The 27,026-nt window shown below is 31.6% G+C and overlaps 1 protein-coding gene across 1 annotated transcript; it reads left to right on the forward strand.

The window, feature by feature from the left end:
* The first annotated feature begins 4,883 nt into the window (after window positions 1-4,883).
* LOC143075685 (cytochrome P450 4F2-like) lies at window positions 4,884-25,984 on the forward strand. The gene is made up of 13 exons (XM_076251226.1): window positions 4,884-5,017; window positions 11,272-11,441; window positions 12,414-12,615; window positions 13,888-14,015; window positions 14,641-14,765; window positions 15,209-15,271; window positions 16,354-16,477; window positions 18,533-18,662; window positions 21,029-21,152; window positions 21,936-22,131; window positions 22,499-22,581; window positions 24,382-24,447; window positions 25,779-25,984. The coding sequence occupies exons 2-13, from the start codon at window positions 11,274-11,276 to the stop codon at window positions 25,879-25,881; spliced, it is 1,512 nt and encodes a 503-aa protein (XP_076107341.1). The 5' UTR covers window positions 4,884-5,017; window positions 11,272-11,273; the 3' UTR covers window positions 25,882-25,984.
* The last annotated feature ends 1,042 nt before the right edge of the window (window positions 25,985-27,026 follow it).

Below are 27,026 nucleotides of genomic sequence, written 5' to 3' on the forward strand. Positions count from 1 at the left end.
AATTTGCACAGTCCTAGAAAAATGATTTTGCTTGAATTTCACGGTCATCCGTTGTAAAAAATGTATCGCTTTCAAAGACGACATATAGCACTAAATATGGTAAGACTAGAAAAATACTAAAGTATACTATATAAATAATTGCACGCAGCTACTGATCATTTGTTTTAAAATTCTAAGAATGTGATCGCAATATTTTCGTTAATTTTGACAATGAATTATTTACAAGTCATCATATTCAATTTTTGTATTTACAAATACGCAATATTTCTGTTTGAAATATAGTCAGATTATCACCAAAAGCAAACTTTATGCTTTGATTTAAATTAGCCTGCTACCTCAATCGTAATTTCCGCAGCCAATATTCAAATTTTTTCAGGGGAAAATATCAAAATATCAAAATTTCCCTGTTACATTGTAAGAGAAATAACCACTTCTCGTTTTGCTAAGACCTTATTCTTTAAGGTATTGGATTTTAAGTTTTATTTTGTACCATTGTTGTCGTTTTTGTCGTCGAAAAAGATACTTGTTTATGTGTAAGGTATATGAAACAATAATCTGGAATACTGCAAACTAACAATGTATCAATGGACACCGCTGTGATTGGTTTTCGTCATTTTGTTTTGACAATGATGTGGCAATTTCATAATCTAATGCATTCTGGGTATGTTTTAATAGGCGTGTAGCAAACCGTTGCGATTCTTTAAAAATGTCTCAAATAATAAAAATTCGACAAAGAATTAGGCGTTTAACCAATTCATATTTAAATATTCACGATCCTAAATAAAAGATTCTACAACGGCGAATTGTAAAAAATGTCTCGACTCTAGTGGAAGCTCTCACATGACGACAATTTCAAGACGGATCAATGTATCATATGGCATCATTTTTTTTTTATCAATTACTACTAAAAACGCGTATATGATACATTCAGATATCATGTATTGGTTTTTCTTTTACAAATTTTGAATTGGATGGAGTGTTGTCTTAGTGTCACTCGTACCACATCTTCAAGGCTAATATCTAGTATGTAGTAATAAAATAGTTGTTAAGGCTCTGGTGTCGCCTTTTTTCTTCATGGTCATCTACTTCTATACGGTCAGTAAACTACACAAAACACGCACTATCAAAACAATTATAGACATACAAAAAGAGGCTATAGATAAGCATACAGTCCAATATCAATTTCAAGTCATTTTTATTTTTATCATATTCTTTATTGAACATATTTAAGTCTGAATACTGCTTTTGCCTGCAAAATAACCCCATATACATGGCCATAGATGTATTTTGTGTAATCATTATAAGTCCAATATCAACTTCAAGTCAACGTTTTATAATATTTGTTACTGAACATGTTTAAGACAAAAACTCATTTTGCCTGCAAAAACACATATACATAGCTAAAGATATGAATAATTTAAAGTTAACGTTTATAATATTTGTAAAATATAACTGATCATGTTCTAGACTTAATACTTAATTTGCAAAATATACTCAAGATATAACAACATCATATTGTTAACTATGATTTTTTTTAATAATAAACAACAAAAATATCTACTATATACATGTAGGACATAAAAGTGGTTCAACATTTTACTTTTAGATGGTGAAAACTTTTTTTATTTTATTTTTTATTTTCGCAACAAAACAAAAAAAAAAATCATACATTTAACATGCTATAATTTTATTATTATTTTTATTTTGTTTAAAACAGTAACACTAGTACTTCAACTGTAACTTTTTATGTATAGGCAATGTTCTTTTTAAAGAAATATTGGAATAGTGTTTTATTTTAAATCTATATCTTATACATTTTATATTGATTCTGTTTTATAGTTTCAATTGCTTTCAACTCATTGATTGTCCCGAACTTTCATGAAATATTTGTCACAGGACGTTAAGCAAGAATCAATCAATAACTTCTTGAACAAATAATTTGGATTTATCAATTCTGATGTAAATTACCCATATTACTTTTATATCTGTATTTATGAACAAACCAAATCACATTTATTTCTTATATACTAATAGATACATGTACAGACAATATAATTAAATTATTACATGCACAGTGAAAACTCAACAAAACAAAGACATATAGCGCCTTGATTGCGTGTGCGAAAATTATCATTCAATATACATCATTATTTCAAAACAAAACGCAATATTTATCTCATTTCAATTATTATAGGCTAATTTAAAAGTTTTAATGCGAAATATTACCTATTTATTTAAACATTGTTAAAGTCGAATATACATATAACAATACAGCATAAGATATGTAACGCTTTTAAGCCTTTTAACAGACATACATGTACATATATATAATGAACACAAGGCATAAAACAAATAAAACAGGATCATGCACATCATACAAAGCGTAAATACTGGTACCATGGGTACAAAGCTCAGCAAATTTTGCGATTAATACGCAAATTTTAAAGCATAAAAAGCAATCATAAAATGCAGAAATTCTGACATGCAAGCATATGCATTAGATAATTTAAGCACTAGAAAAAACAAAAACACAAACTAGAAAGGTCTTTCCTGTAAAAGTGATGTTTTCGTATTGTACTTTGTACGACCTTTCGTTTGATATACGACAAGCATACCTTCTGAATCTTTTCACTTTTTACACTTAATGACCTCATCCTCATACATTTTTGAGATCGGAATTATGATATATGGAACAGAGTAGATGAGCTTTCATTTGATATGCGACAGCACCATGTTCTAGAAAGTTTGATTTTTGCACTTAATTACACTATCCAACTAATTTTTGGAGGTCGGGAATTTGATATTTCAAATGTACACATCATGACCTTTCATTAGTTATACAACAACCTTACCTCCAAAGAAATTTTTTTTTGCACTCAATGACCCCACCCAACCCATTTTTTGGGGACGTCAATTTGATATTCGAAATGTACGCTCTATGGACTTTCATTTGATATGCGACAACAAAACAATTTGAGAAGTTTGAAGTTTCGCACTAAATGACCCCACCCTGCCCACTGGGATGAAAAAGGGGTTTGAAATTTTCATTTTTGAGTAGAGCTCATTAAGACCTTCAATTTGATGTATCATATGACCCAATTTTGCAAAGTGCCAAAAATGACGCAATATCAATTATATAAATAGAACTTATGCAACTTACAAAGTCAATGCAAAACATGAATATTTCAAATTGATTTTTTGGTGTTTTTTTTCATGGAATGTTTTCGGTATTTGATCAAACATATAACTATGTTACTCTCTTCAATTTCTAAAACATTTTAGGTGGTAATCTGTTGTTGATTCAGAAATACATGCCTCCGCTCGCAAAATTTCAAACTGCATTATCTCTAAAACGACAGCAGATATCTCAAATCTGTTAAATGAGTAATGATCTACAGTTGAAGGACAACATTATAGAAAAAGAATTGGGCCAATTTCAAAGTTCACCAAGGTCACAATTAATCATCAAATATATGATGCAATACCAAACTTAAGAACCGGAAGTCGTAGAGAAATGGGACTATCACCATTCAACTCAGGACCACTTAACCTTTCAACTATCACAAGGTCAAGGTCATTGTATACTGTGAAGGTCAAGGTTAAATTTCATGATGGTCTGACATTGACCTCAAATTGAAGGTCTTGAATTACTGATCATCTTTGCAGTTTATAGTAGGTTGATATCTGTTACCTTTTAAAAGATATACACTTGTTACTATAGTTTTAAGAATTATGTTGTTGTAACTTTTGAACAGACAGTCGGACATTTTTTAGCTTAATGTATAAAATATAGAGCTCGTCGAGAGGAACATTTTATACACAGTATGAGTGCAGCAAACTCTTATAGTTTTCTTAATATGCAAGCTTGAAATTGCAGCGTAATTTCTTTTTGCACTCAGTGACTTTTGACCTTGGTGCAAAATAAAGGTCACATGAATTAAAGAATATTGGTGAAGGTCCCAAGTCTCTACAACTTCCGGTTCTCGAAATATAATTTTTCCAAAAATGTATAATTTTTCAAGGGAAATAACTTCTTATCAGGGTAAATAACCTGCTAATTTTTTATGTTTATTAACATTGCCATCTGTTCCTGTACATGCTGCCATTTTCAATTCTATTCTATCTCTAAAACTTTTTAAGAAAAGTGCAAATAAGAAAAATGCTTCAAGGGGATATAACTCTCAAAGGGGATGATGAAATCCAACACAGCCTCATCTGGTAATACGTCGTAATGAGATCTATCGATGGTCAATATTTGGTATTGATGACTTCAATAGAAACGAGGGGAGGGCATGTCAAAAAAATGTTGGAAGAAAAAAAAACATTAGAAAAACAATAAGGTCTTTCCTCACGTAAGGGAAAGACCTTAATTATACTACTTCAGATGTAATAATTTATTAACAGTATACAACAGTATTTACATGGTATAGTTTTTTAACATTTTGTGCGTTTTTTGTTGTTGTTGAAGACCCGTTGGTGGCCTTCGGCCGTTTTCTGATCTTTGGTCGGGTTGTAGTCTCTTTGACACATTTCTCTTCCATTCTCAAAATAGACTAGTGAAAAATATTTACCGACTATAGAAATCTTATTTATAAACAATCTATATTTACCCACACTACTACATTTTTTTTTTCATTTTATTTACCGTCTGTTTGTACATGAGGGTTTGGATGGGGTTAAATGATTAAAGAATAATTAATGCCCTTAAAAATGAAGATTAGAGAATAACGGTAAAAAAACAATGAAGATTTAAATTAGAGAAATGCGTGGTCTAATTTTTTGAAGATTAGAGAAAAGAGGGGTTAATTTTTGAAGATAAGATAAAAAAGGGGTGAAAATTAAATGTTTACAGAATAACAGACCCCCCTCCCCCTAATCCATACCCTTGTACATGTATTACATGTATGATACGCAGTGGCTCCTTATCAAAGCGATGACCTCGGTCATATTAAAGTTGATTATATAGGACATACGCATAGTTGTATACAATTTTTTCACCTGTGTGTTGGACATTTGTGTATGTATTTACTTTTTATATAATTAACTTCAGTTAGATATTGTATTTAGTTTTGGAATGGTGATCATCATAAAGAAATATATTTTGTTTTAGTGTATTTAGAAATGATGAAATGAAACATGTTACATGTGTATACTGAGATTATATGTATGTGTGTGATTGAACTATAATTTTACAGTGTAATAGATGTGCCTTGATGTGCCTAGGTTAATTCCCCTTAATTTGGACAGATTAATTATTTAGTATTTAAATGTTTATTTTAGGTTTGATTTGGTTTAAATATAGTAGGATAAAAGTAAAGAATGTTAATTTAACTGTTTTAGTATTTAACTTTGATGTTTTTATAGTGTTTTAAGAATATTCATTTATTCAACTTTTCTTCAGTACCTTTTATGTTAAAGTTCTCTTGATTAATGACAAGTTTAGGATATCATTTGATATTCAGTCGGAGTCGGCCTTGCACAGGCCTCCAAATACTCGCCGGAACTAATATTAGTACTAATCGAGTCTAGAGTTAGCCACCACTTCGGTGCAGTTCGCCAGAGTTAGTCACCCCTTTTTGGTGCAATTTTACTACTTTAAAACACAACGCGAAGCAAATTTACTTTATTTTACTTAAAAGTCTAACTCTGGGAACACTCTATTTTTCATTTTACATTTGAAATTACTTTATTTTTGAACTCCATTTAAGAAAGTTTTCTGACTCCTGTTTTATCCGACTTTGTTTAATATTCATGCAATTACTGTACAATTGTGAATAAAATATTGTTTCATTTGATTTATTGTCTGTTATTCAGCCATAATCTGATATCAGGTATCCCGATGGTCGAATAGGGGCGAAGTACTGGCCACTACACGTCCCGGGAGGTGTCGTTACCGACCCCCTCCGTTACAAATGGTGCCGTGACCAGGATACCTGATCCCTCAGTTTTGGTATGAATATTTTTATTGCATCTATTTTTGATATTGTTTAAATTTTTGATTTTCAAAATGATAAAGTTTGAACAGAAACCTTGTACTTTTGACGGTGTTAGTGCCGATGTACAAGATTATTTTATTCAATTTGAAGCAGTTAGTCTTTGGAATAACTGGAATTTATCTGAAATGGCTCTTCAGTTAGTAATAAACTTAAGAGAAGAAGCACGAACTATTTTACGTCTTCTTACTCCAACTCAGTTGCAAAGCTATGATTTTTTGAAAAGTTTATTAGTGCAACGCTTTAATCCTAAGGAAAGGATAGCTTTTTATAAATTTCAACTGAATAGCTGTTTAATTTTGTCCGATGAATCTGTGTTCGATTTTGGACAAAGATTCAAACTTTTATGTCATCGTGCATATCCAGATAATTTTCAAAGTATGCAAACTTATTTTATTGATCTTTTTATTGGAAAGTTAGAGAAGGAATTGGGAAAATTTGTCCATTTTAAGCATCCTGCAACTTTTGATGATGCTATATTTTTGGCTACAGAGTTTGAATGTTTTAATTTGACAGTTGAACCTGTTGAATGTGAAATTAAGGAAAGTGAAGAAAACTGTGATTTTAGTTGTTTGAAGTCTGGTTTTGATCAAATTGTCAAAGTTCTTAAAATGCTGGTTTATAAGAAGTTTAAAGTTAAAAAATGTTTTAATTGTTTGGTAGTTGGACATGTCAGAGCTAATTGTCCCAATAAAGTTTGTAAAAGTGTCAATTCTGTTCATGTTGTTGAACCAGAAAAACCAGTTTCTACTGCAGTTCATAAGAAAGTGAAAAAATCATGCAAAGTTGTCAACAAAGTTCAAAGTTTATTTTCATTTGATTTGCAAAGCTGTTTATCTGATTATTTGATTTCTAGCACGGATGAGTTTTCTTGTTTGAAGGATAAGCCAGTTAAAGTTTGCATATAGTATGTTTTATTAGTTTTAATTTGTATATTTAGTATTTTACTTATTTCGTCAGTTTATATTATTGTTTAGTAGGTATGGTTTCAAAGTTTTCATTGGATTTGTTGTTTTTTCTTGGTCACGTTAATGAGCCGGTTTTGCCATCAAAACACCCTCAAAACGTTGTTTGATTTGATTGTGTTTTTCTTTAGATGTTGGTTTGTTTAGTTTGTAGCTAAGTTTCTTGTTTGAATAGGTTTATTTATGAGTTTGCTCATTTTTTTTGGATTTTTAACCTTTCTGAACAAGTTTTATTGTTTTAAATTTGTTTAGTTTGGTTATGGTTTTCCTTTTGTGACTTTTATAAGTCATGGCAGAAATCTATTGAGTGGCAGAAAGTTTATGTGTGAAGACAACCACCTGATAAAGTAAGCAGTTCTTGTTATCAAGAGCACCTTTCTTACTTTTTGTACAACGTTTGAACTTTGATCATCTTGAACCCGGAATCACATGTTATACGTGATTCCGCGAGATCTACAATGGTGGACTAAACCTGGAACAACGATGGACTTTTTAGAACCCGAAAACACACGTTTAAAGTGTTTTCGTGAGAACAACAATTGGTGACTATACCTGGTACAACTTGGACCATGCAGATTATCCGTATTAACATTCCGTTTCCGTTTGAATCTAGAACTGTGTTTTATTGACTGCTGTATAACTGTGTCCGTTTACATTTATATTCTATGGACCGTACTTTATAATTTGTGTTTACCATCTATTCCTGGACGTTTATACTGTGTGGAACTTTTCCTATGGTTGGACCGTGTGATTATTTGACATTTTTGTGACATTTTTTGACATTTTATGTGCATTGATTTATATTCTTTATTGTTTTTTTACCACATCTATTTTTAATAGTTCTTTTCCCAAATATTAATTTCTTTAATATTTGTCTTAAGGGGGGAGGATTGTAATAGATGTGCCTTGATGTGCCTAGGTTAATTCCCCTTAATTTGGACAGATTAATTATTTAGTATTTAAATGTTTATTTTAGGTTTGATTTGGTTTAAATATAGTAGGATAAAAGTAAAGAATGTTAATTTAACTGTTTTAGTATTTAACTTTGATGTTTTTATAGTGTTTTAAGAATATTCATTTATTCAACTTTTCTTCAGTACCTTTTATGTTAAAGTTCTCTTGATTAATGACAAGTTTAGGATATCATTTGATATTCAGTCGGAGTCGGCCTTGCACAGGCCTCCAAATACTCGCCGGAACTAATATTAGTACTAATCGAGTCTAGAGTTAGCCACCACTTCGGTGCAGTTCGCCAGAGTTAGTCACCCCTTTTTGGTGCAATTTTACTACTTTAAAACACAACGCGAAGCAAATTTACTTTATTTTACTTAAAAGACTAACTCTGGGAACACTCTATTTTTTTCATTTTACATTTGAAATTACTTTATTTTTGAACTCCATTTAAGAAAGTTTTCTGACTCCTGTTTTATCCGACTTTGTTTAATATTCATGCAATTACTGTACATTTGTGAATAAAATATTGTTTCATTTGATTTATTGTCTGTTATTCAGCCATAATCAGATATCAGGTATGCCGATGGTCGAATAGGGGCGAAGTACTGGCCACTACACGTCCCGGGAGGTGTCGTTACCGACCCCCTCCGTTACAACAGTAATCCGATCCATTGCTTTCAAACACACACAAATGCATACATAAACATACACAGACGCGCACAATTATTTAAATAATATACAACATGTGAAGAGTGACTGTCTACAGATATTTTTCAATGATGTATTTCGAGTATTTGATATAAAAGCTGCATAATTTACGGCCACAATACTTCAAGTAATAGCTTTTCTAAAAAGCTAACCGTCTCATAGCTGAAATTTAAAAATGTTTTTCTATGCAGACTAGCATGGAATTGAATAAGAAAAAAAAATCAAAAAAATAAACGGCAAATACTAACATTACGAACTCCTACTTCTTTTTTGTGGGGAATCACATGAATTTGTCTTTCATTTTTCCATAAATATATATCTACCGTAATACATCAGTACGGTATAATATATACTATTTTTTTTAGAGACAAATGTCTGTGGGGGGAATGTGTAGAATTTCTGAACTCCTATTAAGAGGGATACTTACTCAATCATCTGCGTTTGTATCTGTTAGTTCTTTTAGGGGGAAGTATATGTTATGCAATTAATTGTCCCCTGATCAGTTGTTTAGTTTAATTGTGTTAGAAAAGTTAGGCCATTTTCGCCTGTACCGTTTGCATTCAAAGTAGGTCTCGAAAAGTGTGAAACGTTGTAAAATTAAAACATTAAAGAAAACAACATTTGCTTTCAAAGATTTCTCAGTTCTTTTCAAATTGATTCTTAAAACTTATATCGGGCAATCTTTTATCTGCCTTTTGTCATTCGAAACTAAATAAAACAAGAAGTGTTGAAATCTAGAAAAACTTAGCTTATGCATTGACTTAATGTATATTCATTATATGTGCATTGTCGGAAAATATAAAATTTATGTGTTTGAGCTTTAGAAACAGGAAGAAAAGCGAGGCATGTTTTAATAAGTATAAAAGGTCAATAAATCTCAAAAACATGTATAAGACTGTTTATTGTATCGATGATATATTTTGATTTTTGTCTTGCCTAAAGGTTTTTTTTAACATTTATTCACCATATTAAATTATAATCCTGGTACCTTTGATAACTATTTAACTGGATTTTCGAAGTAAAAATCAGTTATTGATTTCGAGATGTAAGGCGAGCGGGCGGCTCATTTACATGAAAGCAGTGTCCTCTCGTTTACATGAAAACGCTTTGAAAATTTTTTTTTTCAAATTTGGATATGTTGTTTCTGTGACTAAACGAAAGTCATGTTCGATTTTCACGATTTAGCTTTTCTCGTTATTCAGTTATAGGCTTTTTCCAAGATTTTTTTTAATAAATATATCCATTTCTGAACGAAAGGAAATAACTTATTTTGAAAAAAAAGATTTTTAAAAGATAAACGTTAAATAAAATTTTGGATTTGATTTTTTTTCTTTGGTAGATAATTTGAAGAATATTATAGTAGGGTTGTTTGTTATTCTGTATAAACTAATTTTATGAATGCTTTATTTGTTATGTGTGTTAATTTAAAGTTTTACTTGATCCTGTTTGGGGTTCCTGATTTACAAATTCAATGGATAATATTCTATTCTTATATAAGGATATGTTACATTACGTTACATTGTGTAGAATTAGCTGTAGAATTTCATAGATAAGTTGCAGATCTTTATTAGTTTGCTACTAAATTAATGAAAGAAAAAAAAAATGGGAACAATTAACTTTATATTTAAAGTTTGATTACACTTAGTGTTTTTAAGGAGAGTCTTTTTTTCTTCTTATTATTATACCTTCGTCTAAAGTTCACCACATTCTGTTATTTTGTCACGGTAAGAATAGCTACATGTATATTAGTATTGAGGGGCAGGGATGGGGATGGAAGGTACATGTTTGGCTTTTTTTCTATAAAAATATTCTGATCTGCTATTCTGATCCGCGCTCAATTCTTCGTTTCCAAGCAGATGACAAAACAAATACTCTTGATTCAGTACCACCATGGTACCTTATAGTGTTAAATTTTGAAAAAAAATTAACTTGGTTGATAGCGTTGACACCCCCCTCCCCTTTTCCCCCGCCAACCCCCCCTCCCCAACTCCCTTGAAGTTAAAGGTTTGCTCAATATCTATATGCATATGCGGTTATATGCGGTTTATCCCTTTGTTTGGGTATATGTATATGTGTCACCTTAACATCCATAACAACGAGTGCCTGGATACAATGTGGAATGAAAACAAATGTTTTTTATACAATACAAATTGCAAGAGTTCGGCTTTTTATAGAATTATGCTCTTGTGTATACATGTAACGATATGCCTAAATGATCAAGATGCAACTTTGGTAACTAAAATAAAGAGTTCAAACCAGTCACTCATCGGGAGTTGAAGGACATTTACTAGGTTTCAAATTGCCTCAATTTACCAACAGGCTTTCACTATGTAAGAGGTTTTTTCCAATTAGGTACATGTACATGTAGTTTGAACGTATTCAGCCCGAAGACTCTATCGTTCAACTTATAAGACTGTCTCCTCGTTAGACCGACACCAAGGAGTCAGTAATATTTTGGTAACACTATTAAGTTTTCCTGTGTATTCTTTTACTGACAAATATGTGCTGTACAAAATATTTACAACTGTACTGGTTGGTCAGTTAGATCTTTCATTATTTGGAAAAAAACATAGCAGAAGATAAAAACTGTTGAAACATTGAAATAATGCTTAAGATTTTTAACTTATGTACCAATTCATATTTTTTTTTAGAAATGGAGTTGTTTTCCGGGTTCATCGTTAAAGCAATTTTGACATTTATAGTTATTTATGTTTTCTGGCAACTGTGGAAGTTTGCTACCAAGTATAAAGAATGGCGTAAAATTACCTCTCAGATGACTGTGATAGGACCTATTCATCCTTTGTGGGGATCACTTCACCTAGTAAGTATACAACGGAAACTGTCTTATCCAAATCTTGCATAAATGGAAAACCTGTCTAAACAAAACATGTGCTTATTTATATAAAAAAAAGAAGATGTGATATATGGTTGCCAATGAGACAACTCTTCACAAGAGACCAAATGACACAGAAATTACTAACTATAAGTCACTGTACGACCTTCACCAATGGGTCATGTCGAGGCTTATCAAATTGTATTTGTTTTGAACCAAATTAAGCCGAATATCTGCAAAAACCGTACGAAATGGTAAGTCTCAAAGCGTTTATGATTCGACAGGTTTCGTTGCATTTATCGTTTGTATTATGATTGGCATGCTTGATAGTAAAGAGTGCCAATTTTATAAATAATGTATACGCCAAAGTTATCTCATTTTGCTAAAGCACAGATTCTACAATACATATTTTGACAATGGCGACCCATATATTTCCCGTTTTAACGGCGTCGATATAAAACAAAAGATGGATCAAAATTAATCATAACAGAATAGAGAATAATGAGCAACACAAATAATAAAGAATACAGAACAATGGGGAACAAAATAGAAAATATAGAATAAAGGGGTGCTAAACTTTAGAAAAAAAAAGAAAAAAAAAGAATTTGGTAAATATATACTGATTACAGAAAGGAACAATGTCCAGAATACTGTTATCAAGTAATGACAGAAAATCCATTATTGTTAGAGACAAAATTAATGAGCGAAAAAGAAATATAATTTCAGAGAGAAAAGACCACCCCACCAAAGAGGCAATAACAAACCTCAAGTCAAAGACAGACTTACGTTACCATAAAGTCTTTATTTTTGCATGTAGCATTTCGCGTTAGAAACTCAAAACTTCTGAACTTGTCTTAATAGCATATTTTTATTGTGATTCACTGAAGTTTAATTCCATCTTTATATCTCTAGTATTTTATTTCACTGCTTTATATTTTCATTTGAGCAAACACATTTCAGTTCAAAGACATTGGAGAGTTCATGACACTCATTCAAGATATTGTTTCAAAAGAGAGGTCAAAGGTCATTTGTTATTGGTTCATGTTCTTTTTCCCTGAATTTAACGTTGTTCATCCTGACTCGGCAAAAATTCTGATGAAATCATCCGAACCGAAAGCCAATGGTATTGGTGGTGCCTACAGCATGATGAAGAGTTGGCTTGGTACGTTTAACATTTATACAACCGCAAAATATTGTGCGGTCGTATATTGGTATCACGTCGTCGTCGATGTCATCGTCGGCGTCAGAGTCGTCCGAAGACATTTGATTTCCGGACAATAACTTAAGTGTAAGTTAATAGAAATCTACGAAATTTACACACAAGGTTTGTAACCAGTAACGGAAGGCTTGGATTGATTTTAAGGGTTTTGGTCCCAACAGTTTAGGAATAAGGGGCCAAAGGGGCCAAAATAAGCATTTTTCTAGTTTCCAGACAATAACTTATGAAACGGTGTATGGATCTCTGTTATTATACCAAAAGTTTACATACCATAAAGGGATGATTAGAATTTACTTAAAAAGGGGGAGGGGTGTGTGGTCCAAACCATTTCGGAATTAATTGGGGGAAAAAAGGGGGGAAATAAAGGTTTCCTTGTTAATTAACAGTTACCTCAGTACAATGTTATGTTTGAATTACCGCCCTTATACTTCTTTTAAATTATGTATAAAGAAATGTATTGTGTTGAGGTGATAATCTGTAAATTTATTTTTAGAAGTTACTATTAAAAATGCTGATTAAGGTATATTAATTTGTACATCATTTCACTTTAGCCCTTTTATCGTGAGCTTACTTTATAAAGTTTGTACAAGGGGATATTGGATTCATTAATGATTATTTGCACCATCGCTACTGAAACGAATCACCTTATTCACAATATAAACGCAGAAAACTTTGAATGTTTTTGCAAAGATATTCCCACAAATGTTATTTTCATTCTAACCCTAAAACCATTGGTGTATTGAATTATGAATAATGAAAAGTAGCAGCCTTTATGCATAACTTTAATTTCTGAAATTTTTTGTTTAACTTACATTTACAAAAAGGAAAACAACAATACTACAAACAACACTCGTACGAAAACCCGGCGATGAACCTGGATGCTCCGAAGGGTCAGTAGATCCTGCTCAAGAAGAACCATTTGACTTCTTACTCTATTTTGAATTCTTTTAGGAATATAATCAGATGTGTTATTGATTTAACAATAGGTGGTGGTATTAATGTCACTTATCTTGCCATGAGAAATCACCATGTCATTAATCATCAGCACCAGAAAATACCCTTATTTAATTTCGTACAGTTAACTGACAGTTTGGAATTAAACAAGGTTTTTCAGACAGAAAATAAACACGACTTTTACCGATAGAACGAACACATACATTAACATGTGTATTAATGTCTTGATATGTGGATATAAAAAATAATATTATTTTTCAGGCGACGGACTGCTGATCTCATCTGGAAAGAAATGGGAAAGAAGCAGGCGCTTGATAACACCAGCATTTCATTTTGGCATACTCAAACCTTATGTTAGCATATACAATAGTTCAACAGACAAATTTCTGGTAATGAAACTCTCATAATTCATAGCAGCCATCGTGTTAAAAAGATGAAAGGTGAAATATTATAATTAAAAAAATTGCTTCAACTGGATGAAACAATGTTTACTTTTTCTTCCTTTTCCCCCTTTATGTTACCTTTTCTTTTTTATAAAAAAAAAACCCATAAAAACCCTTTTGATACGTAAACATTTTTTAAGATTCTGAAGATGGTGCAATTGCTAAAAGTCATCCAAATAAAATTGAAAGTAAGTATAATTAGTTTACACAAATGCTAGGAAAATCGTAGAAAGTATGTCCATAGAACAAGAGGACATTTTACTATAAAATGAACACTCAGTGTTAATAGTATCTAATGTTTATATATCCTAAATGTAATCATGTTGTCAAATATTCTATTTTGCAATTAAAAGAAGATAAAACAACGTAAAACGCTGCTAACGTTTTGTGAAATTAAATGTTTTTCTATTAAAACAATACTTATTCAAATAAGAAACTACATGTAAATATTCCTTTCCAAAAATCGTCTTGCAAAATCTTGTAATCCTAATTAGTTAAGGTTATTTCCGCTTATCTCAACATCTTGAAATATAAATACATACATAGATAATCGTCGTGTTTTTAATTTCAGAATAATTTAAGAGAGTTTGCAGCGACAAGTAAACCTGTGGATATTTTCCCCTTGGTGTCTCTAGAAACATTAGATACAATACTCAGATGTGCCTTCTCCTACGAAGGAAAAATTCAAACAGAAGGGTAGATAATTAGACATAAATAGATGTAACATACATGCACTGATTATGACTAGGAATATAGAAAAGAGAAAATAGAATTAAAGTAATTAGACTGTATTTCTGTCCTTAAATTCAAGCAATTTGCTTCGAATAAAAGAGGATTTTAGAAAAACGTCACTTGGACTACAACCTATACAAACACGCGATCAATAACTGGCATCTAGCTATAAATAAACCTGTTCTTATCTCAGACGATTAAGAGCAGGAAACAAAGTAATACCGATTGTTTGATTGTTTTAATCTGTGTTTTGTCTTTTTTCATGTATAATTGTTATTTATTTGTATTACCTTTATTATTTGTAAATCTAGATATTTAAAAAGCACCCTAAAGCGCACAAAACAGGCATGAATACCCTTATACATGCCTTTTTACATATTTAAAGAAATCGTTTCATCGTTTTACAGGCTCAAGCATCCATACGTTGCAGCTGTTAGTCAGTTGACTCATTTACTAGCAGACAGATGGCTGTAAGTTGAATGATTATGTTCTGTACAATGAAAAATGGACAAAACATCAACTATATATCAAGTTTTTTGAAGAAGTATTTATCATACATTCAAGTAATCATTTGAATAATACAGTTCTTGTTCTTTTATTCCAGATTGTCTCAGTTCCTCCCTCATATATGGTTCTTTTCTATTATATTAATTAGAACTTGGTACTGCCTTCATCCTACATAAACTCATTTTATTACCACTCTTTTTTAAGTTTGATAAAGTACCATTTTATTTTTACTTGATTCTCCTGAATATCTTTCTTTCAACAAAATGGTCCAGAACAGTGTTTCAAACATTAGACTATGCAAAGTATTTAATGGTAAAATCAAACAAAATTATATTCCTGTTTAACTTTGTTTAGGTTTGATTTTTTTATCAACATATACAAGAGTGAACTGTATTCACAGTACTAAATTTCTACACTATATAGAGACATTGTCATTACAAAAAAAGTAATTAAAGATTATAAGAGGTTTATAAGTTTATTACGCAGGATTCACTTTTGTCTACTGACATTTATGAGCGTCACTGATGAGTCTTATGTAGACAAAACGCGCGTCTGACGTATTAAATTATAATCCTGGTACATTGGATAACTATTTTAGCCCATTTGTTTTATTGATATCTTTAATAAAATATACCAGAGTTATCTAGTATATTAGCTGTTAGATAAAAGCTAAATATAATCATTTCATTTACCATTTTTTTTGGAAACCTACTGGCTCGAATTTCTTGCCATCAACGAGTATTAGATAGAAATATCTGAAATTGGGAATTGATTTCGTAACTGTAATTGTCATTCAGCAGACTTAATCTTTGTCCACTAAAATATGTTTCAGAAAATACATCATTACATTTTCAAATATTGTTTTTATTTTAAATGCGAAAGTGATCTAGCGTTCATTTCAAAATGAAGTGGTAAACTCGCAAATGTACTACCATACTATTACCAGTGTAAAGATGAAAAAGTTGGAACTCTTTGTCTTATATTAGAGTATCCCATTGTCTGATAGCCACATTTAATAAAACGCCTGTATTGGTTTAATATTCAGGCAGCCATGGCTTTACTGGGATTCACTTTATTATATGACAACTAAAGGTAGAGAATACAGAAAACTTTGCCAATATGTTCATGATTTTTCCGAGGGAGTGATAAGAGAAAGACAACAAACCTTTGTAAGTTATAATTTTACGTTTTAAATTAAGGTAAACATTAAGAAACTGAACGTTGGAAGTAAACTTAAATGTGTTTGATAAGAGTTTGATATGAATAACCAAATGTGATATTAGTATTAATAGTATGCATAATATTGTCTCAGTAACTACACAAAATCAAAATCAACAAATCAATAAAAAGAGGGATTTCCATTAAATCTAAAAAAAAAGAAAAATATCAACGTTAAACGGCATCAAATAAATATAAGAATGGGAAACAACTGTATATGGGTCATTATAAAGAAAACATGCAAATTTCGATGAGGGATTATTTGGAAAAATGATGTCATGGTTTAAAACATTTAAAAAAGAGGAACGAAAAATACCAAAGGGACAGTCAAACTAATAAATCTAAAATAAACTGACAACGCCATGGCTTAAAATTAAAAAGACAAACAAACAAACAATAGTACACGTGACACAACATAGAAACTAAAGAATAAACAACACGAACCCCACCAAAAACTAGGGGTGATCTCATGTGCTCCGGAAGAGTAAGCAGATCCTGCTTCACATGTGGCACCCGTCGCGTTGCTTATGTGACAACAAATCCGGTAAATAGTTTAAATCGGTAAGTCACATTCATGAAATGTGTTCCTCTATTCTATAGTATGGTAGCAACTATATTCAGATATATACAATGGGAAAATGAAGAGTTCATTCAATTTTAACAATTTTAGGTCATCCTTTGATAGAATCATGTCAATGGTGTTACCAATTTAAAATAAGCATTTAGGTACTAAACATTATTGTTAAATATCAAACAACTGTTCCAATTTGCTGTTAAGGTTAAAGTAACTACTCATTGACGTTATTCCTATATCATTCTATTTGAACATAAATTTCAGAATGAATTGTTGTATAAAAGTTAGCTGTCATAATAATTGCCGTTTTTTAATACCCTTCAACTGAATATTTGTAAAATGTTGAAGACTGAATGATTAGATAATGCATGCCTATCCTCCATATACGACCTGAAAAAAAAATTCATTTGTTAATAAAAAATATTTTTTTTGCATTTTTATAAAGTAACACCACTGACCCTTTATTAAATCCAATGACACAAAATTATCCCCATTGTCAACAAATTTCAAATTTTACTTTTATTAAGTACTGAACACAAAACAAAACCACTGAGCAAAAGAAAAAGAAAAAAAAATTCTCAGGCTAAAAGTCTCAAATTATAAAACATAGCATCAATAACTAAAAAGTCAATAGTGTTACTAAATAGTGTCATTGTTTTTACCAGCACACACCAGTTTTTGAAAACTTTGTATATACAATACCTGCTATTATTAAAACATTGTTAAATAAATATTGTTTTTCATAAATAATATGATGTTTCGCTTGTTAAACATGAAAGAAACACACAAAAAAAAAATGCTGATTGTCTTTATACATTCAGTGGTGTTACTAAATTGGTCAATGGTGTTTTTTTTTTTTTTTTTTTTATCAAAGTGGTGTCACTATTGACAGTAACGCCTCAGGACAATATTTGCACCTCGGGGACAATAAACTTACTATTCCACGAATTTCCAGTCAGTAAGTGTTTTATTATATCGAAAAAGACAACAGGCAATAATTATAGTGAAAAATCATATATCTTAATATGAAAAACAGAAACTCAACCATAAAACGTGTATGTCATAAATATTCGAAAATACTAAGGATTCGTCTTGCACTGACGACAAACGTAGATGCAATAGGTGAAACTCGACGTTGTAACTCCCGCGGTATTTCAAAATCCTCCAATTCCGTGGCTGCATTGGAAAGTTCGCGAAATGTAATAACTTGCAGTCAAATAGTTTCATTGAGGTCCAATAAATCAACGCTTGCAATTTGAAATATTTATTGAAAATACAAGTTTCGAAGATGAATAAATCTTATTTTTGTTAATTACACCTTATCAGAAAAGTTCAATCAATTACAAGATCTTTTAAATTTGGTGTAATATTCGGCAATCTTTGCATAATTTTCGAAATTAATTTCAACTGCAATTTTTTTTTAATTTATAAGCTTACAGATGGTCCTCCAAGTAACCGCCATCTTGACTTCCTCGACATATTGCTCACTGCTAAGGATGACGCGGGAACTGGACTTTCATTCGAAGATATAAGAGCTGAAGTTGACACATTTCTATTTGAAGGTAAATATTATAGCATAATACAATACTACACAATGGGCCTTTTATACATTGTAGCTGACTATGTAGTATGGGTTTTACTCATTATTGAAGGCCTTACGTTGACCTATTATTGTTAATACGTGTGTCGCTTTATCTCTTGTTGAGAATTTTCTATTTGGTAATCATGCCATATCTTCTTGTTTTATATAATATGAATGATTAAAAAAATGGCAATTCTTTTTGTAAATGGTATATGAATTGTGAAAAGAATGCCACATAATCATATTTGATTCTCCATGTGAAATTATAAATGTGTTGAATAGACATTAAACGACAAAATTTCTTTTTTGTGACGTTTGCATTTTCTGACGGCCAACACGCGAAACAAGGAATGTGTTTTTTAATTTGATAGATATTTAACCGATTATGTCTGTTTTGTTCACGCATCGTTGAAAAATAATGGAACTTGATGCGAATGTCGTAAAAGCTTAGCGCTATAAAACCAGGTTCAATTCACCATTTTCTACATTTGAAAATGCCTGTACCAAGTCAAGAATATGACAGTTGTTGTCCATTCGTTTGATGTGTTTTATCCTTTGATTTTGCCATTTGATTAGGGACTTTCCGTTTTGAATTTTTCTCGGAGTCTGTATTTTTGTGATTTTACTTTTTTTGTTCATTGCAAAAATGTCATAAACTTTTTATACGACCGCAAACAAAGTTTGCGTTCGTATATTGGTGTCACGTCGTCGTCGTCCGAAGACACTTAGTTTCTGGACAACAACTTTAGATTAAATGAATGGATTTCTATGAAATTTAGATACAGGGTTTGAAACCACACAAAGAAGGTTGGGATTGATTTTGTCGGTTATGGTCCTAACAGTTTAGGAACAAGGGGTCAACATAATTATGTTTCTAGATTCCAGACAATAACTTGTGTGTTAGTGTATGGATCTATCTGGAAATTAAACAAGAAGGTTCCATACCAAAAAAATAAGATTAAGATTGATTTTGGGGGGTTGGGGCCAAACTGTTGAGGAATTGGGGGCCAAAACAACAAATTTCTTATACTGTGTATAAATTGCTTATTTCTTGACCAATTTCAATGGGGTTTTATTCTTGAATTCTTAGTGTTCTTTAATATGCTTAATCTAACCGTGTATTAAGTTTTTGGAATTTATTTCCCTTTTTAAAATTGATATGAGGTCCAAAAGGTCCAAAATTAAAATTTGATTGATTTCATCAAAATTTGAATTATTAAGGTTCATTAATACTTGCATCTAGATTTTTTATTACCGGCCCAGTTTTCAAGTTGGTCTAAATTTGGGTCCAGTTAAGCCTTTTTTAACTGATTTTTATAGTTCGTTCTTATGTTGTACTGTTATACCACTGTCCCAGGTTCAGGGAGGGTTGGGATCCCACTACTATGTTTAACCCCGCCACATTATTTATGTATGTGCCTGTCCCAAGTCAGGAGCCTGTAATTCAGAGGTTGTCGTTTGTGTATGTGTTACAATTTTTTTTTCGTTCATTTTTTTTTATTTAAACAAGTCCGTTAGTTTTCTTGTATGAATTGTTTTACATTGTCATATCGGGGCCTTTTATAGCTGACTATGCGGTATGGGCTTTGCACATTGTTGAAAGCCGTTCGGTGACCTATAGTTGTTAATGTCTGTGTCATTTTGGTCTGTTGTGGACAGTTGTCTCCTGGCAATCATACCACATCTTTTTTTTTATTATATTTATTAGATTTCAACCAAAAATGATTCTATGGGTTTCTTTGATATGCTTAATCTAACCATGTATTTAGATGTTGGATTTTTTGGGCCCCGTTATCAAGTTGGTCCACAATGAGGTCAAAAGAGTCTTAAATTAAACTTTGTTTGATTTGATCAAAAATCCAATTATTATTTTTTCTTTTTTTTATATATATATATGCTGAATCAATCCATGTATTTAGAATTGATTATTGGACCATAAAAGGTAAATTTATGTTTTTTTAAGTTCATTAGACCACATTAATTGTGTGTCAGAAACCTATGATGTGTCAAATGTTTAATCACAACCTAAATTCAGAGGTGTATCAAGATTGAGTGTTGTGTCCATACTGGTCCCAATTGTTCAGAATCCGATATCTGCGGTCGTATCAAGCTGCGCCCTGCGGAGCAGTTTATTATTCTATTTTATAATAATTTTTTGAATCCTCTTTGTGAAACATAACAGATGTTCAGAATTCGAATAATATAATATATATTTATTCAAAGTTCTGTATTTAAATGTTAAAGGAACAATATTGCACTTTTATAATGACATTAGAAACATTAGGGGAGAAACAGGGTTTCAGGAAACTCTTTACGAATTTTGTATAGTTTTTTTATATATTGCAGGACACGATACAACAGCATCGGCAATTAGCTGGGCTATATACCATTTAGGAAAACACCAAGAGGAACAAGCAATTGTATATTCAGAGTTGTCAGAAGTACTAAATAATAACAAGCAAGTGTCATGGTAGGTTGAAACATACAGTAAAAACACATACTGTGGATTCATTATTACTCGTTGGATACTAATGTTCGTGGATTTCGTGGTTAGTCGAACCTGACTACGGGAGAAACATTTCATTACCGTAAAAAGAATAAAACTACCAAATATTTCATTTGTCAATCTGGCCGAATGTCATGGATAGTCACAGTCGTTATTACAACCACCATCGTCGCTTGTCAGTCCTGCCTGATGCTTTATAGGATTGCCTGATGAATAATTTCACATATCTGTTTAAAATGGTCTATTCTGTTTTCTAAGATAACAACATGTGATTTCATCAATACTAGTATATCATTATCATCTGATAGTGTCTGTATCATATTTGAAATTGAAAGTATCAGAGATTTCGATGCTTGGATGATAGTTTGTGTTGCTTAGTCGTTTGGTTTCTCTTTTGAGTGTTGTTTGTCTGTTTGTTTTTCCACCTTTTTTGCGATGGCTTTGATAAATTGATTTCGACTTATGACTTTAAATGTCTTTTTGGTATCTTTCGATTTTTTCATGTACTACCGACATTTATTGTAAACATTTTGTCAAAATTGTTATTACTTAATATATTAAATGTTGTTCTTCTATTTATATCAAATATTTGCAGTGTTATTGACGTTCAAACATGTATATAAATGTAGATACTTTTGTAAAAGTTATGTGTGACATAATCTTACATGGTATAGCATAAATGAATTTGGAAATTAGTTTAGCTAGAAGTTGATTGAATCAAAATGGTACCTCAATTTCAAATTTCAGGGAAAATTTACAAACCATGCCAAAGCTTACAGCCTTCATCAAAGAGTCTATGCGCATGATTGCACCTGTTCCTGGTATTCAAAGACAACTTACGTCACCAATGACTATAGACAACGTCACGATACCAGCAGGTTTAGTTGTTGACATGGGTATATACATGTTACATCATCACCCGGATGTTTGGCCAGAACACGATGTAATCATATTGTTGTTACTACATACATGTACAATGTACTTATTTTGCTTTGATTTGCTGTTCACCGAAGCTGTATATAATCTATCGGAATTTTGTTTACTAACTTTTTTCAACTAGGTATCGGGCTTTATGTATGCATGGCATTGGAATGAAATTGCTTCTAAGAAAAAAGGGGAAGGATATGATGGACAATGCGACAACTGTACTGATCATATGATGACAACCTCAAAGACAAATTGATATATATATAACATTAATTTCTTCTCATAAAATATTGCTAACATTGTGACAGATTACGGTCATACGTGTTATTTATAATTTAATTTTTAAACTCTGCATGTATATATTGATTTCTTAAAATTGACAGGTATTTAAACCAGAAAGATTTTTACTAGAAGACATTACAGAGCGACACCCATACAGTTTTCTACCATTCGCAGCCGGATCAAGGTTATATATTTATTATCTAGATGGACAAAAAAATCAGCGGGGTAGGGGGTAGTCGTTTTGTCAATTGATATTCTTTGTTATCCTTGAATTGTTTTTACTTAAATCATTTAAACAGGACTAAAGTGAACCCTGAAATGAATACATTTATTTTGAAATTATCGTGATAAGGTTGTAATATTTGCCTCGAATCTATGTAGACGAAATGCGCGTCTGGCGTACTAAATTATAATCCTGGTACCTTTGATAACTATTTACACCACTGGGTCGATGCCACTGCTGGTGGACGTTTCGTCCCCGAGGGTATCACCAGCCCAGTAGTCAACACTTCGGTGTTGACATGCATATCAATAATGTGGTCATTTTAATATATTTCCTGTTACAAAACTTTGCATTTTTCGAAAAACTAAGGATTTTCTTATCCCAGGCATAGATTACCTTAGCCGGGTTTGGCACAACTTTTTGGAATTTTGGATCCTCAATGCTCTTCAACTTTTTTACTTGTTTGGCTTTATAAATATTTTGATATGAGCGTCACTGATGAGTCTTATGTAGACGAAACGCGCGTCTGGCGTACTAAATTATAATCCTGGTTCCTTTGATAACTATTTACTCTAAATGTTTAAGCATAACCGAACAACTTGTTTATTTTATACCGTGTATACGAATGTCATAGAACTTCTTCTATAGACTATTTATATAGATTTTTAAAATAATTTTCTTCCTATCTACCCACATTTTGCAATAATATAAGTAATGGCCAATCCATTATAAACCGTCCAAAGATATACAGTAAACGTTGATGTTTTCGTGGATTGTTATTTTCATGAATTCAATCCCCAAACTGTTTTTACGAGTATGAAATTACTTCTCCCATCACATAACTATTGGTGCTTTCAAGAAACTATTATTGAGGGGGATTGTTTCGCATGTTTTATTGGAGGTCGAAATAAAGGTAATAGTCGCACAATATTTTTTACCTTTAATTTAATATATATTGATATTTCAATTGAATTGTTTGGAACAAAGAATAAAACAAACTTGGATATAACACATAAAAAATAACTCAGAATAAACCCAAAATTATTTTCGTTGAAAATATTTATTCTTAAAGGGGCACTAGCTACGAGACATAAAGAAAAATTATGATTCAATCATATAAAAGTAAAATAGTCAAATAAAAAATAAGCTTAGCAAACAGTTTGGTTAGTTTTGTCAAAATAAGCAAAGAAACTTGTAAGTGAATAATTCGATCTCATTAAATTCGTATTCATGTGAACATAAATTGACCCTCTTAGCCAGAGATGGGTTACGCATGAACTAGGCGTATTCAGATGGTCAGATGAAAAGACCGTCAACATTGAAAGTGCCACTTTGGTAAACAATCTGATTGAATGATTCGACCTACAAAAACTCATTATTATACTGGTAAAAAGAATAAATAAAATATCATTGTAACCTATGATATGAAATGAAACAGACCTAGCAAATTCCAATTACACGAGTGCGCTCTTTATTTATATATACATGTATGTGTTTGTTTACAATGGGTTATATAACCGTAGGCAGTCTTGGTAAGGTCACCTCGATGGTTTATTAGATGGTGCCTAGACCAAAAGACAGCCGAAAGGCTAATGCGTAAGATTATGCATCGTTAATTGTGTTGATGACCTTTTTTAAACGGATATACATTTTATTATGTTTTAAGTCGAATACAAAAAAAAACAGTATAATCGTTCAGTATGAATTTGACAGCTATATGTATTGCCCCTTTAAACAGATGTGTCAAATTATTCTTTACAGAAACTGCATTGGTCAACACTTTGCAATGGATGAGATAAAAGTTGTACTTGCAAGATTAATAAACAGGTAAACTTGACAAGTCTTTAAATTTTGATCCGATGTGAAGTGTATGATTGAGTGTCAATTAAAAATTAAAGAAAAAAAGGGAAGACAGTAGATTCATAGACAGAATATTTTATCATTTAGATTAATGGCTAATACATATCATTGTTTTCATGTTCTACCGTTTCAGATGGTTTTGTAGTTTGCCTATCTTATAACAACTACAACAAACCGACTAAGAGTGTACAAAACCTAGTTATTTTTTATTTGTATAACTGCGAACAGGAACATGAAGTTGATATCAAGCATGTTGAGCATCTATTAAAGGAGTTGAAATTCATATTTGTGACGAATTAAATTATCGAGCAGTTCGTAAAAGATAAATTAGAGTTAAAGGGTATTGCAAACTTTGTCATTCATAATAATTAAAAGACTGTAATTTCGAGCTGCCAATAGTAATATGGTTACCGTCAGCAATTGGTCTTGCAGCAAGCCTTTTACGGACATGGTGTAAAGGCCATACTTGTGATGAAAGCGTGGCAATCTCATTTCAATCGAAATGCAATTGCATGTCAAAGTTCCAAACATTGTTTTAATGCATCATGAACCTGACAAATCCTTGCCATATGGATGACTGATGTCGAAGAAATAATATTTCCTTTTAGTCGGACTACTGTTTGGTCCTGAAAGATAACATAAAACTCTGTTTATTTTATGAGTTCCTTAACAAAATGAACAAAAAGTGTCGCCTCTAAAGACAGGCTTCAATCTTTTTTTACATACTATTCCTTCAAATATTTTACTCGTAGATGTTATACAAGTAATATGGTTCAACTGAGAATGAACTTGTTATTTGTGTTTGACTTCGAACCAGCTATCAGTAACTCGCAAATACATGTATGTACTTTGTGTCTTTTGTTTTTATGTTAGTTTTTCTGTTTTGTGATTCGATTGGTTGACTGCTTTTTACAATTTATTCTTATGTTGTGGTTTTAAATCACGTTTGCAAACATCTTTTACCTCGCTGCATTAGAAAGTTTGTGATTGTCAAGAGCATGTAATAAAGCGGTACTCATTGATTGTCATCTATCATTTATGCTTTTCGTCTGTTACTGTGTTTTCGTTAACTGGGACGTTGGTTTGTTTGTTTGATTTCCCCCTTTTCATCCGATAACGGCCTTTTAAAACCCACTATATGTTAGATTTCCTTGATTTTTAAGGCCGTACGGAAATAACTTGTTGCGTAGATCAAGGTCACTTACATGCTGGTAAATGGTTATTTCGAGGACATTACTTTTTTACAAATAATTAAGTCAGTAAGCTCTTTAATAACTATTATTTTTTTGATATTTCAGATACAAAGTGTTTCTGGTTCCCGATCATAAGTATGAAACTCATCCTGAACTAGTTACGAGATCGAAGTACGGGATCAAAATTACTGTAGAAGAAAGAAAATAATCATTTCAAGATCTGTTCATATGTTTAATATAGCAACTAAATTAGCAAATGCGTCAGATATTTGTAAAAATATATTTATCTCTTATAATAGTTATCAAAGGTATCAGGATTATAATTTAATACGCCAGGCGCGCGTTTCGTCTTCATAAGACTCATCAGTGACGCTCAGATCAAAACTTAAAAAGTCAAACAAGTACAAAGTTGAAGAGCATTAAGGACCGAAAATTCGAAAAAAGTTGTGCCAAATACGGCTAAAGTAAAATCCTTAGTTTTTCAAAATAATTCAAGGTTTTGTTAACAGGAAATTTATAAAAAAAAGCATACTCATGATTTCTATGTGTGTATTTCATATGAAAAAATATATGATATCGGGTATGAATTTCTTTTATACAAAAGTAAAGAATGTAGGGCATTGAATGTCTGTTCTGCTCATTCCTGTCACGAAAGCATTGAAATTCTCATTCCAGTACAGTTCATTGGTAAATAGCTCTTTATTGACTAGACGTGTTTCTTATTCACATGACGCAGATTGCTATATAGATGTCCTCTCACTAAATACAAAGTTTGGTGAATTTGTTGAACACATATCTTGACCTATATTTTTTGTTTGAGTTAAGGTCCATTGAGAACTAAACAGTCCGACAAAAGAGATTAATGCAGCTTCCAAATGTAAATTGTAAATTTCTATGAAGCAACATTCCAGTAGCGCTTGCACATTTAGTATTTATCTCCGAGTCCAGAGTGGTTAAGGTAAAATCATCCCTTCGAAAATTTTGAAAGATGCCATCCCGAGTTTGTAGACTGTTTAAGAATATCTGTTTCATTGATGACGACGGATATGTTTTATTTGGCGTTAGCACAATCCCATCCTCTGTCCTTCGAAATGATCTACAAAATAAGACTCAGCGCCTTGTGTGTGTTCACATGAGCAACTTTACCGGTACCACATGTGAAGCAGAACCTGTTTATTTATATATATTTATATATCAATTTTCAGGTGCATCTGAGATAATCCCTGTTTGTTTTTGTTAGAGTTGTGTTACTCAGTCTTTAATTGTGAACGTTGAGATTCGTAAACTGTTGTTTATCATTAAGTTTGGTTGCGTTGTTTGTTTGCCTTTTTTATAATGACATTGTGACCTCGT

This window comes from Mytilus galloprovincialis, chromosome 5 (assembly GCF_965363235.1).
Source record: "Mytilus galloprovincialis chromosome 5, xbMytGall1.hap1.1, whole genome shotgun sequence".
Taxonomy (NCBI): Eukaryota; Metazoa; Mollusca; class Bivalvia; order Mytilida; family Mytilidae; genus Mytilus; species Mytilus galloprovincialis.